We start from the raw sequence: 15,824 nt of genomic DNA, 5'->3' as shown, positions 1-15,824 counted from the left end.
AAACATGAAATATAATATCATCTAATATTCAGAATAATAGTAATTATTATTATTATTATATTATTTTTATAAAACTTCTATTTTCTTTTGTTGCAAATTGAAAAAGACAAAATATTTTTATTCATAAAGTATACATTTAAAGTAGAGGGCGTCGTTGTCAGCTGTCATGTCTAAGTTCATTTCGGGATCGTTCAATTTAAAAGGTTAGGATAATTTATAACCTTTCGTTTTTAGTTTTTGGATAGAAATAAAATTTTAATAATAGGTAGCGTAAATTTCTGCCGAAATGAATAAAGAATAAGCTTGTACATTATGAATCCTATATATTGTATACGAAATAAATGAATTATATTCATATAATATACCCTTATATTAAAAATTTTTTAACAGAAACGTAGATATAAATTTTAGGGTTAATAAAATTATTGAAAAAAATTGCAATTATGAGCGAAAAATCTGATTCTGTTGTGATAATTAAAGCAAACCCTGTTCGTAAGGTATTTAAAGCTCCAGTTAAAATAAATAAAATACCTGAAGAAATTTTAAACGATCCATTGTTAAATGCAGCAATTGCTGCGTTACCCTGTAATTACAATTTTGAAATACACAAATCAGTATGGAGAATTAGGGAAGTCAAAGCTAAAAGAGTTGCATTACAAATGCCTGAAGGACTTCTAATGTATGCTACAACTATAGCTGATATTATTGAAGACTTTACAGATGCAGAAACTATTATAATGGGAGATGTTACTTATGGTAAGGAATTTTATTATTGTGTAGTAATAAAAAGATTATTTAATTGTAGGTTTTCTATGTACTCTCTAATTGCTAAAATACATAATTACATAATTTAAATATATATTATATAGTTATATATAATTCCAAATAAAAACTAATATAATTGATACAGGAGCATGCTGCATAGATGATTATACTGCAAAAGCATTAGGTGCAGATTTTTTAATTCATTATGGTCATTCTTGCTTAATACCAATTGATCAAACTGTTGGTATTAAAGTACTTTATATATTTGTTAACATAAAAATTGATACTTCACATTGTATTGAATGCTTACAAGCTACATTATCAATTACAACAAAAATTGGACTTGTAAGTACTATACAATTTGCTGGCACATTACAAGCAATTGCAATGGAGATGAGAAAAAATGGTTATGAAGTATCTACTCCACAAAGTAAACCATTAAGTCCTGGCGAGGTATTGATATTTGTATATCTTATTAGGCTAGACTCAAATTACATATATATCCTTTTGCATGTGTTGTAATCTTTACATTATAAGTAAATCATATTATTGCTTAAAGATTTTAGGTTGTACAGCACCACAGATTCGATGTGCTGATGTAGTTATCTATGTAGGAGATGGTAGGTTTCACTTAGAAGCAGCAATGATTGCTAATCCAAAATTAAGGGCATTTCGATATGACCCCTATGAGAAGAAATTGACAGAAGAATTTTATGATCACGAACAGATGCTAAAAACTAGATTAGCAGCAATTGAACATGCAAAAGAGATTGGAAGATTTGGATTAATACTTGGTACTTTAGGAAGACAAGGAAATCTTAATGTTTTGAAAAATTTAGAAACTAGAATTAATTTATTGGGAAAGAAAAATGTTATTATATTGCTCTCAGAAATATTTCCAGATAAAATTAAATTATTTAAAGGCGTTGATGCTTTTATACAGGTTGTTTATAGTTATAAAATTTGTTCTCTTAATTATATTTTCATAATTATGATAAATGTACATTATTATTCCTATATTACAGATTGCATGTCCACGATTAAGTATAGATTGGGGAACAGCATTTGAAAAACCTTTTCTCACACCATATGAAGGAGCTGCTGCTTTAAAAATGATAAATTTTAATAATGATAAGCCATATCCTATGGATTTTTATGCTTCAGCTAGTCTTGGACCATGGACTCCTAATTACAAAGAGTCTGAATTAGAAAAACAAACTAACACTTGTTGTGGTAAATGTAAAGATAAAACATAAATAATAAAGATTCATTTATATTTAACTTAATACCATTAGAAGTTTTATCTTTTGAGTACCATTCAAAAAGTGGTTAGTAATATTGTTAAGACTTTAATAATTTATAAATGCTTTTTGATCTGATATTAATTTATTATAAATTCAGTAACAAAGGTAATGATTATTTATTGTTTAGTTTTTAATATATTTTATTTTACATGCAACAAAATTTACATTTAAATTACATGTAACAAACATATATGATACGTTTAACTGTATTTCACACTACCTTCATGAGTAGTGGTGTGATTATAGAAATGTCCGCGTGGGCGAATTACGTCATACGCCCACCTGTAGCTGCATATCTATATAGTACCTTTTATGAATGTGTGTAATAAGTGTATGTCACAAATATAATTTTTACACATTGCCCAAATTTTTCAATCCTAGAATTTACAAATTATTAAAAGATTTATATTTAACATTATTACATCCGATTCACATATTTTCATAAAATTATAGTTTATAATCTATGTGTTACATCGTAAATAAAAAATTACAATTTCGCAGAATATTATTTAATTTTTACTTTTGTTAACGCTGCGCTATTACAAGCAACTTAAAACAGAAATATTTTCAAATAAATATTATATCAAATAAATATTATATAAATTAATTTTGTATACACAAATGAAAATTTATGAGAAACAAACAATGTTTTAAAAAAGTTATTAAGAAAAGGTCACAGGATAGATCGCATAGTTCCCGGGGGTGGAAGGCTGTTTCGGCCGCACCCCGGCATCGCTACGTCAGTCGTCATTCCAACGTGGCTCAACAAGTATACGCGGCAGTGTACAGTTGATTCAAATATTTGAAAATGTACCACATAATATAAGATAACTGTAATCTTGTTTTGCTTACAAATATATCGTAGAAAAGCGTAACGAGACACTCGCGTTTCAAGAATATTAACAAATTTAGACATATTTATTATCCTTATACTTTATTTCTCCATTGATCTGTTAATAGTGAAACAAAGTATCTTACTTGTAAGTATATAAATAACATTTCAATCTTATTTTTAGATATTACAATTTTTTATTTAATTTGTATACTAAAAATATTATTCTTTTCTATAAATGTAAGGATATTTACTTATCTATACATTGACCTTGAAATATTGTTTATGAAATAATTTTCATAATTAAATATTTAAATTATTTAACATTAACAAGGAATAATAAAAAATAATTAATTAAAATGTGACTGTATCCTATAAATAATATATAACACTTTTAAGAAGGGAATCTCTGAATGACATCCAAAGTGATGAATGGGAATAACTGGGAGGGAAAATGGTCTAAACTACAAACACGGACTAATAAAACAGTACACAAGAATAGTAAGCGAACTAAAAAATCTGGATTAAAGTTATCGAATTCATCTAAAGGAACAACACCTAGACAAAGAACTCTTAGAAGATTGGAAAGTAATGAGAGAGAAAGAATGAGAATGCATAGTTTAAATGATGCTTTTCAGGTAGATATAACTGTCGCAATTTGTAACAAAAATTATCTATTTCTAGAAAAACATAAATCTTTTTATTTTGTAGTCTTTACGTGAGGTAATTCCACATGTATCAAAGGAAAGACGATTATCCAAAATTGAAACCTTAACGTTAGCAAAAAATTATATAATTGCTCTCACAGATGTGATATGTGCAATGAGAAGTGAAGAAAAAACTATAGATTCACAGTCAGAAGTTTCTCAATCTCAAGAATCATCTAAGAACATAAATATTTATCTAAATATGAATATTCCAATTCCTTCAAAATCCTGTAGTTAGGGAAATATCAATATTTATTGGAATAATTATTCATACACGTAAAGAAACAATTCTAAAATCACTGCAGGCCTCAGAAATAATAACAAATATTTTACATTAACGGCAGTATCAAAGAGCTGTTAAATTTTACTTTATGTAAATCTTTTCATTCAAGATTTATCCTCATATATCTGATTAAATAATAGATCAAAGAATTAATAAATTCATATCTAATTCTAATCTCATTTAATTTAGTTTTATTTGTATCTTTTAGCAGTATTATTGAAAATCAGTGCCAAAGAATACTATTATTTTCATGAAATAAAGCAGTATTATATTCTAGTAGTTACTATATATATGTTGTGTAGTATTAAGAAATATTAATATTATTATAGCAAAATATTTTAATTAAATTGTTTTGAAATTATGAATTGCATGGTATATTGTTCCATATATTGAATTAAATACTGTTAATATAATAATTAAGAATACTTATAATATATATGTACGAGTATTTAAGAATACTATAAATGTTACCAAATATGAATTATTTATAGAATATATGTTATAATTTGTTATATGAATATATATTATAGTTTGTTTTTTCATATATTTATGTATAAGTAAAAAACAAATAAAGATATATTTTACTTATGTACTTATTTTCATGTTCTTTTTCTTTTCATCTCTATAAGTAAAGATTACATAGAAACATGAAAAAAATATACAAATAAAATCGTTTTATTAGAAGAATAAATAATATATTTGCTATGTACAAATTATGGAAAAATTATTTAAGAAAACTGATTATTTTCTTATATGAATATATTATTATATATTGCATTATCTAATATTACTATATTGCATTGTCTAATGTCATTGTTTTAAAACAATTAAATATTTTAAGAAATTAATTCACAGCAAAGGAAATAGGCCAGGTTTCTAAATCCTGCAAATTAACTAGCACACCTGTTTGTGTCTTAGAAAATGTTGGAATACAAATCAATCGTATTGTTTGTCCTTCGTCCGCTGTGAATATATATTTTATTTTACCAAGACTATTTCTTCATTATAAATATAGAAATAAAAATTAATAAAGATTATATATTTACCTGTGAATAATTTGGTATCGTACTTATCCATATTACCAACAAAATATATATCAGGACATTCTGTTATAATAAATGGATCAATTTCGCTAGATGGATAAGCTGGTATAGTATCTGGTGCAGTTGGTGCATAATGTCGCCAAAGTAACGTACGTTCTAACCACATTAATGGTGAAATATCAACAAGTCCAGCAACTTTCATGATATCTATAATTGGTTGACCACTGGATCCAGCTACAATACGAGAGTTTATACTACCAATCCATGGATTAGTAACTCCATAAAAACTTTTAAACCTATAAATATGAATATTAATATTCATATAAACCTATAAATATGAATATTATGATATTCTGTCATATACACATATGTTTTACATTACCTGAAACATTGTGGCAAAATGCATGGATGAAGTGGTTGTTGAGGTAATGTATGACACGTTGGATCAAATTCTCCAGGCATTAATATTATGGGACAACATTGTATGATAGGGTGAAGAAAGTTATCTAATTTATGTGTTACGCTTGCAGTCTCTTTAAATATCGCTGCATCATGTGCATTTGTCTCAAAATAATCTTTATAATTGTGGGTCTCCACAGATCCCCTTACACTATTTCCTATGTTAATATTATTGTTATTTATTGCAAATACTATTATTACTAATGCACATTAAATACCTGCTATAATAATACACACAATAGATGCCACATCTTTATGAACTTCTTCACAACCAATCATTCCAGTGATCCATTCAAATAATAAATCTGTACTTAACGATTGTAAATTATTTGCTAGATCTAGACCTGAAATTATTAAAATCTTTCCTTGCGTTTCTAGTGGTCGATCAAATGTTGATAATTTTGGACAACATCCTGGCAAACACCAATCTATTACCTGGAACCAATACATTTTATAAAAGAAAAAAAAAGAGCAAAACTCAATTAAATCAAAGAGACAAAATATCAAACTAAATTTAAATTACAATTTTTATTTTAATCACATTATGTATTTCTTTGTAATTTTAATTATTTTTGTAAATTGTTTTTTGTAAATAAAAGAAGATATTTACTGAAAGTTCACCATCCTTTAGATCATGTCCCAATACAGCACAAACAATACCAGTAACTACATCTTGAATATTTATATGATTATCAACCAATTTAATACGTAATGTTTCATCTTCCAAGTACAATATATCTTTAAATGACGCATAATTTGCTCTGGCTGGTTGGGTTTGTAATTGAAGTTCGGTACTGAGTTCGCGTAATAACGATGGTTTCAACTCTTGATGTTTGTATAAAGTGCCTATTATAATACAAGTATCATTTTCGTTTCTTTCACTAAGTTGTTCAAGAGTAACTATTTTATTGTGCCCTACAGCAAAATATTAGATATCAAAAAATATAACCTAAAATGATAACAAATGTAATTTCTATAAAGATATCTACCCCACTTAATTTTCGCTTTTTGCAAAAGATGATCTTTTAATGCTTTTAATCTTGCTTTATAAATACTACAATATTGCTGTTCAAAACGTTGTTCAGAAATATTAAACTTTTTAAAGTCTTCGAATACACATGACTTGCGATGATACGTCGGTTGCGGTTGAATTTCCATTTCAGAAAATGCTTTTATTGGATATTTATAACAATACACTGTAGTTTTAGTAAATTGAATATATTACCATATTCACTAAAATTAAATAATCATAAAAATTATAATACTAAATATAAAAAAAGAATATTAATGCAATTAAGCAGTTTAATTTTTTCTTTGAAAGTTATCGATTTTTAATATTTTTATGACATACAACAAATAACATTTCACAAAATGTTGAAGCTATATTCGTTTTTGAGATATTTTTTGAACATTTAAATTGAAATAAGAAAAAATAAAATCACTATAAATACAACCTATTAAATAAATTGCGTTTAATCAAAGGTATGTTATAGTTACATGTACATATAAGATATGGGTCGATTATTTATGAAGATAAGCAATTACTTATCAAAATTGAACGAAATCTCCATTAAAATTTATTTTGATATCAATTTTATCAAAAAATTTCATGTAGATATTATATGATTTTATAAAACTGGATATCAAATCTTAATTATTAAGTGATGTATGTAAGATAATTTATTTTATACTGATATCAATATTCGTTATGTGTTGACTATATTATAAATAAAAAATTATGCACAACCTTGAATACATAAATATTGTATGAACAAATAAGAGAGAATACACTTTATATATTAAATTAAATATTACCCAATATTCTACATTGTATAAAACATGATAAATTAATTAAATGATTATGCCGGATTTGGTGGCAATCCCATTGACCAAGTATCTAATAATTTTTTATCATGAGGTCCAGCGCCTAAACTAAGCATAAGTCCAGAGAGATCACCACTATGACCACGTCCTCGCATGGCATGAACTACTTTGGCAATGCTACAATTATAATAAAAATTCACAGATAACACAAGAAATATTGTTGAATATTAATATAAAATACGCAATATAATTATACTTTGCCCATTCCTCTTGTAATGCAGCAAAATGCGCCTTCAAAGTCGAATTTCCGAGTTTCTCATTTTCAAGTGATTTTTCAATTTTTGTTAATAACGTTGGTAATTTTAGTGGCAATGTTCCTGTCCATCTAACAATATGTGAACTTGAATTTTCAACTTTGTGTTCATCAGTAACAATATCTAATCTACATACATTTGCACAAGGTAAAGGAACAGCTACTGACGTGTCAACACCTGAAATTAATGTGATTATTTATAAAATATTTAATAAAATATCTATATCTTAATATTTTTGTAACAATAATGTACATACCAATAAAGTTACACTTGTTAGGATCCATATATTCTGTTGCTTGAGTCTTAACTCTTCTACATGCACGTGGAATAAGAGAACTAAGTCCATATAACGATTCCAATCTTTCAATGTTTGGACCTCTTACCAAAATTTGAACGCCCGTTAAACTAGAATATAAAAGTTGTCTAAATTGATCCTTTCCTAGTACAGCTCTCAAATCTTTAAGTATCACTGTAGTAGATTTCCCTGAGACCTCTGAGAATTCGAGTGTTGTTTCTGGTTCATTTGAGTTTAAAGTTAAATTTACAGGTAATTTGGCATTTACTAAAGTAAATCCATCTTCAGTTTCTAAACAACGAGAAATGCTATTTGATGAAATAAATTCAAGTATATATTCTTTATAAATGTGGTATTTTTTGTGATGCTAACCAATTTGATCCTCCAAATTGTAATTTAATTCATCATCTAATAAGCTCATGGGAAAAATTTCTATGAAATGTCTTGCTCCTGCACTAAGAATCCATACCAGCCACATGTGGATTCTGGTTTAATTGTAATTTATTAATATTCTATTTTGTAAGTATTGGATACTTATCCCATAACTATAAAACAGACCTTATAAAAACATGTTTTTCATTGGTTATATCACTAAAAGTTCTAGGCTGTCTGTTTGAATTATTATATAATCCTGGTCCATTGTTGGCTGTTGATAAACGAACAACTCTTTGTGGACATTCTGCTTCTTCTGCATTGTACTTCTTTTCAGCAAAATCTTGTAATTCTCGAATTACTTCTTTTAAATTATCAACTAAAAAGGGCCACATATTTAATAGAAATTGTTTATCCCTCATGAAAACAATAAAACTGCACCATTTACGAAAACCTCTTGCCTGTAAAAAGAAAAAGAGAATACCTTAATATTGATGAATTACTTTCTAAATTCCTTTCTAAAAATTTAAGATTATAATTAATGACATGGTTTGAATAATTTGTTGTAATAGCTACCAAACATGCTTTTTCGTTGCATAATTCACCTGGGCATCTTTTAATGTAAATGTATGACTTAAAACATGCCCCCTATATTCATCTCCAAAGTAGCAAACACCTTCTTTACCAGGATGTACTTCACAGCTTAGGCTCCTTAAAAAATTAAAACATACATAGGATTATTAAGTTTTAGAGGATTGAGTAATATAAATTCATGTTATTATATATATAAAATATATATTTAAAAAATACGAAGGAATATTTCATAATTATTATACCTAAAGCATGCATGCTTCAGCAAGCACCAAATATCTTGAGTTAATGATTGTTGAGCAGAAAGAAATGATGTCCTTGTTTCATGTTCATTACTTAAATATTTCACATTACCAATACTCTGACATCCTTCACATTCATGCTGTCCATCTTCCATAACACTTTGACTTCGTCTTAGTATTTCTTTTGGACCATAGAATTTCAGTTTCTCTGTACTTTGATTATCATAATTACGATATGATTGAGTTGTAAATATCACTTTAGGTCCATGTGATTCACAGAAAATACATAAAGCAATCACAGCATTCATTGTTAATATTATTGTTTTTTTTTATATAAGTGTTACAAATTTACTGTTCATATATTTTTATATCCTTATCACTCTTATCATCTTAAACACACACATTATGTATTATGTGTATGTGTGTGTGCGTATAAATAACGCAATATATTCGCAAGATTTAAATAAAATATTTAAATGTTATACATATTTAAGAATTTAGAAAGTTAGAATTATAATTTTAAACATAACCTCTGTTCATAATGTCAGATATAAAATGTATCTAATATAAAAACACAATGTGAGTGTATTATTTATTAATTTTTAGTTCACGCTTTGAAACAACGAAATTAATTTTTTTCAGCTTTTTCACGTGATAAGACAGAAATGAAGAGAAGCCAAGAACACGTGACATTATGATAGTCTTTTATACATATCTGAACATACATTTATATCATTCGTTTGTATGATGCCTGCTCACGCATACATTCATAGTTTTGATGACCTCGTACATATAAGTAAAAGCAGAAATATATTTATGTAGCATAATGAATCGCTTCATCTAAGGTGTGACATGTAATATCATTTAATATTTATTAATTTCTTTTTTCATGTATTAATATATTTAATATTAATATAACTAATAATACTTATGAGATACTTATTACAAATTTATTATTTTGTATTATGATAAATTAATTTTAACTTAGTGCCTTCATATGCAGCTCTCATCCATATACCTACTGAATGTGCTTGAGGATTAGGATATTTGAGTTCCTAAAATAGATTTTAAATAAATTTTTCTTATTTTAGTATATTATTACAAACTAAAATTTGTGAAGTAAACTATAGTATTTTATATTTTTTACATGAGAAGATTGTGTATACAAAACATTTGTAGTGAAATTTTCAGCGGCTTTTACAGCTATTCCAAATGCATCAATAGGATCCACATTTCTACTTAATGCATTTTGTAAATCTATCTGTACTGCTGTTAAAGTGGTTAATAGAATTTGGTCATCTACAGAGGATGCTTTAAATTGTTCAATTGCTTTATTTGCAGTAATTAACACATGTAACCATACATCTACTGTTATTTCTTTATCATTTTCATATTTCGAAAAAGCCTAAAATGTATTATACATTTAAAGGGTTAACCATATATGCAACCGAAAAGTTAAACATAATATATTATATCTTACTTCAGCAATATAGAAAAAAAATAAAAAATATAGCCTTCCTTGTATATCACTCACTGTCTTTTGAATGATATGACTAATTTGTAAAAATGTTATATATAAATTTGTTCCTAATATTTCATTTTTCTGTAAAATATTTTAATTAAAATTCCATTATGTGTGTTTTTTTTTAAACATGTTTAATATCCAACCTGGATAGCATTTTGTATAGCTTTAGCTCCACATGCAAGACTTGTACCATAATCTCCATTGCCATATTTTTGATCCATTATATTCAATTGTCTTTCACATGCTATTATTGCTTCACACGCCATTGATATGATTAATAAAAATGTTTGACTAGTTTTATGATTCATTGTTGGTCCTTGTAAATTTAAAATATTCCAGTCCATATTCTACAAATTCATTAAGATTTTATTATACTATATCTTCCATAATACAATAATAGAATGTAATTACCTTATAGTTCGTTTTTAATGTAATTAATTTTGTTTCGTCATGCTAGAAATTAATTTTAGTTTCAAGCTAAAATATAATATAAATTGAAAAATAAAGAAGAAGCTAATTCCATAAATTTTACAATACCTTTTTAGTTTCTATTGCCTCTAAACCTAATGCTACTGGCCAAGTAGATACAAATGTTGGAAAATCTAAATATTTAATTAATACTGTATTGAATGAAAGATTTAATAGACAAATGTGAAAACCATTACTATTTGAATATTTCATAAATTCTTTCATATATATTCTTTTTAGTTTTAATCCATTTATTTCTATCTGTTGCAAAAGTTCTAAGATAAATATATTTCCTTGTATTTGGCTACAACCTAAGGAATAGAAAATGTTTCAAGGTAACGAACAGGGTTTAAATGATAAGCAAAATTTTTAAATGTCTGATTCTTTTGTACCAAAGTTACTTATTATAATTGCAACCTCATGACCAATACAAAACTTTTTGGTTTCATATATATTTGTTTTAGTTTGATTTTGTGATGTTATATTTAATATATCTATCAGTGGTTTGAGTACTTGTTTAACTAAATTTGGGAACATTTCCAATTTATATCCTTCATGAATTATATTTTCAAAATAATTATCTGCAAAATATAATCTTTTCTTTATATTATATTATTAGACAATTTAATTTAAAGAAAATTGTGTAACCTGTTTTTAAAAGTACTATTTCTCCACTATTTGCAATAGAATTACAAAAAGAATAGATCTCATCTAAACATTTTCCTTCTTCTGACATAGCTCCAGCTATTTTACATATAAAAAGTGTAGGTAGAAGATTATGTTCTTTTACACTATTACCAAAATAAAGCATATCACTGCTATTTATTGTTATTAGTCTAACAACATATCCTTTTAGTTCAGCGTATAATTTTGCCAAATTAAAGTTTATAGAATATTCCGCATAATTTTGTACAATTAACAATATACCTGTATATATATTTTTTATTTAATTATTTAATAATATAAAATAATATGTTATTACATAATTATATCTTATTACCTTCAGTGTGACCAAATCCAACTTCTTCAATAACTCTTAATATATTATCAACAGAAGGTGCAGAAAAGGTATTTCCTAAAACTGCAGCTGTTAACATCCCAGGACCCACAACTCCTGGATATATTAATTCATTTTCAGCTCTGCTACCAGATATTAATTTAACCTATTATTATAATACCATATAATATCGTAATTAAAATTTTTATTTAATCATGACAAATTATGTACCTTCCCAATCATATTTGCATAATCTTTACGTAAGATTGCATTACATTCTTCTAATGCAATTAAACTATTATGTATTTTTGCCATTCCCACAAGACTTTTATTCATTATTGTGTCAAAATAATCATACTCTTGTTCTCTTAATTCACACATCTTTTTGCATAAAAATATTACCTTCATATGTTAGTGTAATAAACTTAAATAAGTATTTATAATAAATATATTATATTATGTTAAAAATATAACTTATAATTTTCAAATATTGGCTTTCAATATCTTATATTTGTAAATTGAAAAGGTTATTTAAGCAGTTAACCTACCTAATTTGAGGCAAGTACAATCTTATCCCAAGATCCCTTATAATAGACGATATATAGACGATAATCTTTTACTTATTTCTCAAAACATAATGTTATTATTCATTTTATTATGAAACAATAATTCAATTAGTTTTTATAAATTTGAATGCAGACACGTATAATTTAAAAACCTATACATAATCAATCTTTAGAAACTCATATGAATTGACAGTTTTATATTTAATATTAAAATCTATTTGTTGTTAAAAAAATGTATACGTCAAATTAATATTATGAAATTTAACGTATAAAAGTTAATGTAAAAAGATTAAGAAAGATATCATATATACAAAGATGTATTTATTTATAACTGCTTGATTCAGCCTTAAATGGCTGAATGTTGCACTACATTTTGACTACTTTTGCAAACTCTGCTTTTCAAAAGTATCAATTCATATAAAAATTTTTGATAATTATTTTTTTTAATACTTAAAGTAAAAATTTAATAATTAGATAAGATTAAGTCAGATCAATATGAAATAAGAACTTTGAAAGCAAAGGTTGCAAATACATTGGTGACAAGGTTTATCTCGTCTAATATTCATGTAACAACCTTAAACATTATCAGTCTACAAAGTTATACTAAAATTTGCTTACATAAATGTATTTAAATACATTTGTCATAACAATATCAGCAGTGTAGTCATGCATTCACACAAACGATGCATGTAATATGTACATCATTCTATGCTTAAAAATTCATTATTTTCACGCTGCATTCATACCACGCAGGGATTTTTGTGTTTGCCTAACCCTATCTGGTATGTATTTATGAGTTGTATCTTTACCTGCGTTATTTTAAAAATCTACAAACGGAAATAGCAATCGTACTTTGTATCACATTAATTTTTTACTGGTTAATTTATAAATTTGCAATATCTTCTGAATTTGAACAAAATTTCTGTACAATTTTACATTAATCAAAATTTTGGAACAGCTCCAAACAGAAATGTGCAATTTATGTGTATTGCTATATCATAAATCAAGGATAGTGTTGATAATAATGCATATCTAAACTCATGCAAGTTACCAATCATCCCTTACAATATTCAAAAAAATGCTGCTCTAAAGTTACATATGTATATGTATTTAAAGTTCCAAATAAATTAATTTTTAAAGTTGCATGTACAATAAAAAGTTGATATTTCATACAAGAAATTCGTTGTAACAAATAATTATGTATGAATTCTACAACAGTTTAAATTCATCAATTGCAACTTTGTGGTATCCAACAAATTATGTTCATTTCTAATTTTCAGATTCAATTCTACACAGTTATTCACTGATTCTTCAATTACTTTTAAATCACAAAACAGGCTAATCTTTAACACTGTTTGCCATTCTGTACTACCTCAAGATGTATCTCCATAACTGTTATAAATTTCTGTGTCTTTCAAAGTGACTTTGTGATATTATTAAATAATCGTTTACCCCACCATGATTCCAAATCAAATGGTTTAAAATCTGAAATAGTATATTTATTTTAATCTATTTCAATTATATATAGTTTTTTTTAAAAGAGAAAAATTATAGCTTACCTTGGAGGGTGTCATTTGGTTCACCATCATTGTAATACACTATAGAACTAGGACCTGAAATTTACAAAATATTTTTATTTATTATCAATATTTAATCAAATATCAATTAGTTACTTATGAATTTGTATATATGCAAAGATATACATATTTAATGCTTAGAAAGGTAAATAAAAGTAAAAAATTTACAGTCTGCTTCAATTAAATTTAAAAAACTTACTGGAAGGTTCTGAACAATCTGAACCATCAGAAGATTCAGTTCTTTGTCGTGTATTAACTTGATTCCATGCTGATAAATAAAAATTATAATTGTAGTGTTATGATATTATGCAATACAAATATAGTATAAATATATTTCCTTATACACTGTGAAATAAAAATTTTGTTGTAACTTTCAAAATCAAGTAACAGAAATGTTTAACCTACATTCATAGACAAATTTAATAAGTTCTTCATGCTGAGGTGTAATAACTTCTTGCATTTGATGCCTCTGCGAACTGAATTTAGATTTCCCATTCATGTGAAAGACTGGTTTTGGCACATGGCTGTGAAATAATAATTGTTTTTATTATACATATTAATGTACGAAAAAATTGCTCATAGTACATCACATAACTATTTTCTGAAAGCATATGATAATGATATGATTGTGTAATACTTTATGAATTATAATTTACGAGTCTTTAGGAATACAACATAGGAATTGCACGTGCTTACTATCAACGGACAATTATGAATTGCGTAATGTCGAAATGCTGAAGTTACAAAAAGAGAGAGGAAAGAAACGAACCAGGGTTAACATGGGTTCAAGCATTACTTACCGGGTGGCCTCGTGGTCATCATCAGGATCTGCTTTTCTCGTTAAATCACGCAAAGTTTCCAGCCTCTCGAGGTTCTGACTAATCCCTGAAAGATAATAATGTTCAACGAAGTTGATATTATAACTGTTTATAAATACAGTTAAAAATTCTTCTGGTATCGGTACCTCTTCGTGTCTTAGCGGCTATCTTGCTAGGTCCTTTTGATACAGTATACATGTTTCTTATGAGAAAAGCACAACAATAACTTTGAACTATATCTTCGATACCAGATCATCCGAGATTAATCTTGAAATCTTAGTATAGAATCAATCAAATTGTATACTGTTGGTTCAACTGGTACCGATTAGACCAACCGCACGGGTTGAAATGATCAGCGTGAAATACACGATGAGTGAACCACGTGACCTTAGCTTGTGGTATCGCAATGATATATATTCACGAACATATGTATCTGTACTTACACATCGATGGACCAATATGAGAAATTTGAATACGGATATGTATCTTTTTATATAGTGAAATGATAGAGAGAAATAATTTATATACATATATAATATATTGTATATATTGATAAAGAAAATTTGTTTGATAACCATTTAATATGAATATTATTTTATTATAAAATAGGTCATATGATCATATGATTAACAAAATAAAAATTTATTTGAAAAATAGAATTTTAAATAAAGAACTTACAGTAACTTCTCAGTCCTTTTTATGTTATATTCGATAATTTATTTGCAAATACCAAAATAATCTAAAATATAGAAATATTGTTGATATAAATAATATCCGATGTCTGTAATTGTGATCTTGATTAAATATTAACATAAATATAAAATTGGAATTTATATAATTGT

The 15,824-nt window shown here is 26.3% G+C and overlaps 5 protein-coding genes and 1 long non-coding RNA gene across 9 annotated transcripts; 3 read left to right on the top strand and 3 right to left on the bottom strand.

Moving 5' to 3' along the window:
• Nucleotides 1–137: 137 nt before the first annotated feature.
• Nucleotides 138–2,051, top strand: LOC100648784 (2-(3-amino-3-carboxypropyl)histidine synthase subunit 1). The gene is made up of 5 exons (XM_048407751.1): nucleotides 138–203; nucleotides 412–756; nucleotides 911–1,218; nucleotides 1,325–1,708; nucleotides 1,791–2,051. The coding sequence occupies exons 1-5, from the start codon at nucleotides 167–169 to the stop codon at nucleotides 2,019–2,021; spliced, it is 1,305 nt and encodes a 434-aa protein (XP_048263708.1). The 5' UTR covers nucleotides 138–166; the 3' UTR covers nucleotides 2,022–2,051.
• On the bottom strand, nucleotides 1,696–6,818 carry LOC100649501 (DNA polymerase delta subunit 2). 4 transcript variants are annotated; one of them, XR_007224836.1, is made up of 7 exons: nucleotides 6,383–6,645; nucleotides 6,004–6,308; nucleotides 5,612–5,828; nucleotides 5,317–5,551; nucleotides 4,938–5,230; nucleotides 2,290–2,446; nucleotides 1,696–1,950 (listed from the first exon to the last, which is right to left on the bottom strand). XR_007224836.1 is itself a non-coding variant. In XM_048407750.1 (6 exons), exons 1-6 carry the CDS (start codon nucleotides 6,549–6,551, stop codon nucleotides 2,421–2,423), a joined length of 1,245 nt encoding a protein of 414 aa, XP_048263707.1. In that variant the 5' UTR covers nucleotides 6,552–6,645; the 3' UTR covers nucleotides 2,200–2,420. The 4 variants fall into 4 exon arrangements, 3 of the variants coding, with proteins under 3 accessions (XP_048263707.1, XP_020719237.1, XP_020719238.1); XM_048407750.1 differs by lacking the exon at nucleotides 1,696–1,950 and having other exon boundaries at nucleotides 2,200–2,446; XM_020863578.2 differs by lacking the exons at nucleotides 1,696–1,950; nucleotides 2,290–2,446 and adding an exon at nucleotides 4,633–4,854 and having other exon boundaries at nucleotides 6,383–6,818.
• LOC105665926 (protein dimmed) lies at nucleotides 2,689–4,166 on the top strand. The gene is made up of 3 exons (XM_012310359.3): nucleotides 2,689–3,049; nucleotides 3,301–3,539; nucleotides 3,613–4,166. The coding sequence occupies exons 2-3, from the start codon at nucleotides 3,315–3,317 to the stop codon at nucleotides 3,844–3,846; spliced, it is 459 nt and encodes a 152-aa protein (XP_012165749.1). The 5' UTR covers nucleotides 2,689–3,049; nucleotides 3,301–3,314; the 3' UTR covers nucleotides 3,847–4,166.
• Nucleotides 6,819–7,055: 237 nt separating the features above from the next.
• Nucleotides 7,056–12,767, bottom strand: LOC100649379 (triokinase/FMN cyclase). Its single transcript, XM_048407752.1, has 18 exons — nucleotides 12,570–12,767; nucleotides 12,253–12,445; nucleotides 12,025–12,187; nucleotides 11,673–11,951; nucleotides 11,417–11,605; nucleotides 11,094–11,335; nucleotides 10,968–11,009; nucleotides 10,700–10,903; nucleotides 10,512–10,634; nucleotides 10,179–10,436; nucleotides 10,016–10,086; nucleotides 9,035–9,190; nucleotides 8,804–8,909; nucleotides 8,385–8,659; nucleotides 8,199–8,311; nucleotides 7,788–8,117; nucleotides 7,474–7,708; nucleotides 7,056–7,394 (listed from the first exon to the last, which is right to left on the bottom strand). The coding sequence occupies exons 2-18, from the start codon at nucleotides 12,427–12,429 to the stop codon at nucleotides 7,253–7,255; spliced, it is 3,105 nt and encodes a 1,034-aa protein (XP_048263709.1). The 5' UTR covers nucleotides 12,430–12,445; nucleotides 12,570–12,767; the 3' UTR covers nucleotides 7,056–7,252.
• LOC125385493 lies at nucleotides 9,358–10,226 on the top strand. The gene is made up of 2 exons (XR_007224838.1): nucleotides 9,358–9,610; nucleotides 9,674–10,226. It is a non-coding gene; the product is annotated as an uncharacterized LOC125385493 (long non-coding RNA).
• A 121-nt stretch (nucleotides 12,768–12,888) lies between the features above and the next one.
• Nucleotides 12,889–15,492, bottom strand: LOC105665927 (MAPK regulated corepressor interacting protein 2). Its single transcript, XM_012310364.3, has 6 exons — nucleotides 15,129–15,492; nucleotides 14,965–15,049; nucleotides 14,570–14,688; nucleotides 14,364–14,432; nucleotides 14,147–14,200; nucleotides 12,889–14,072 (listed from the first exon to the last, which is right to left on the bottom strand). Exons 1-6 carry the CDS (start codon nucleotides 15,178–15,180, stop codon nucleotides 14,002–14,004), a joined length of 450 nt encoding a protein of 149 aa, XP_012165754.1. The 5' UTR covers nucleotides 15,181–15,492; the 3' UTR covers nucleotides 12,889–14,001.
• Nucleotides 15,493–15,824: the final 332 nt, after the last annotated feature.

Source organism: Bombus terrestris, chromosome 7 (genome assembly GCF_910591885.1).
Source record: "Bombus terrestris chromosome 7, iyBomTerr1.2, whole genome shotgun sequence".
NCBI classification, from domain to species: Eukaryota; Metazoa; Arthropoda; class Insecta; order Hymenoptera; family Apidae; genus Bombus; species Bombus terrestris.
The sequence above is the reverse complement of the archived record's forward strand: the minus strand, read 5'-3'. Positions and strand labels throughout refer to the sequence as shown.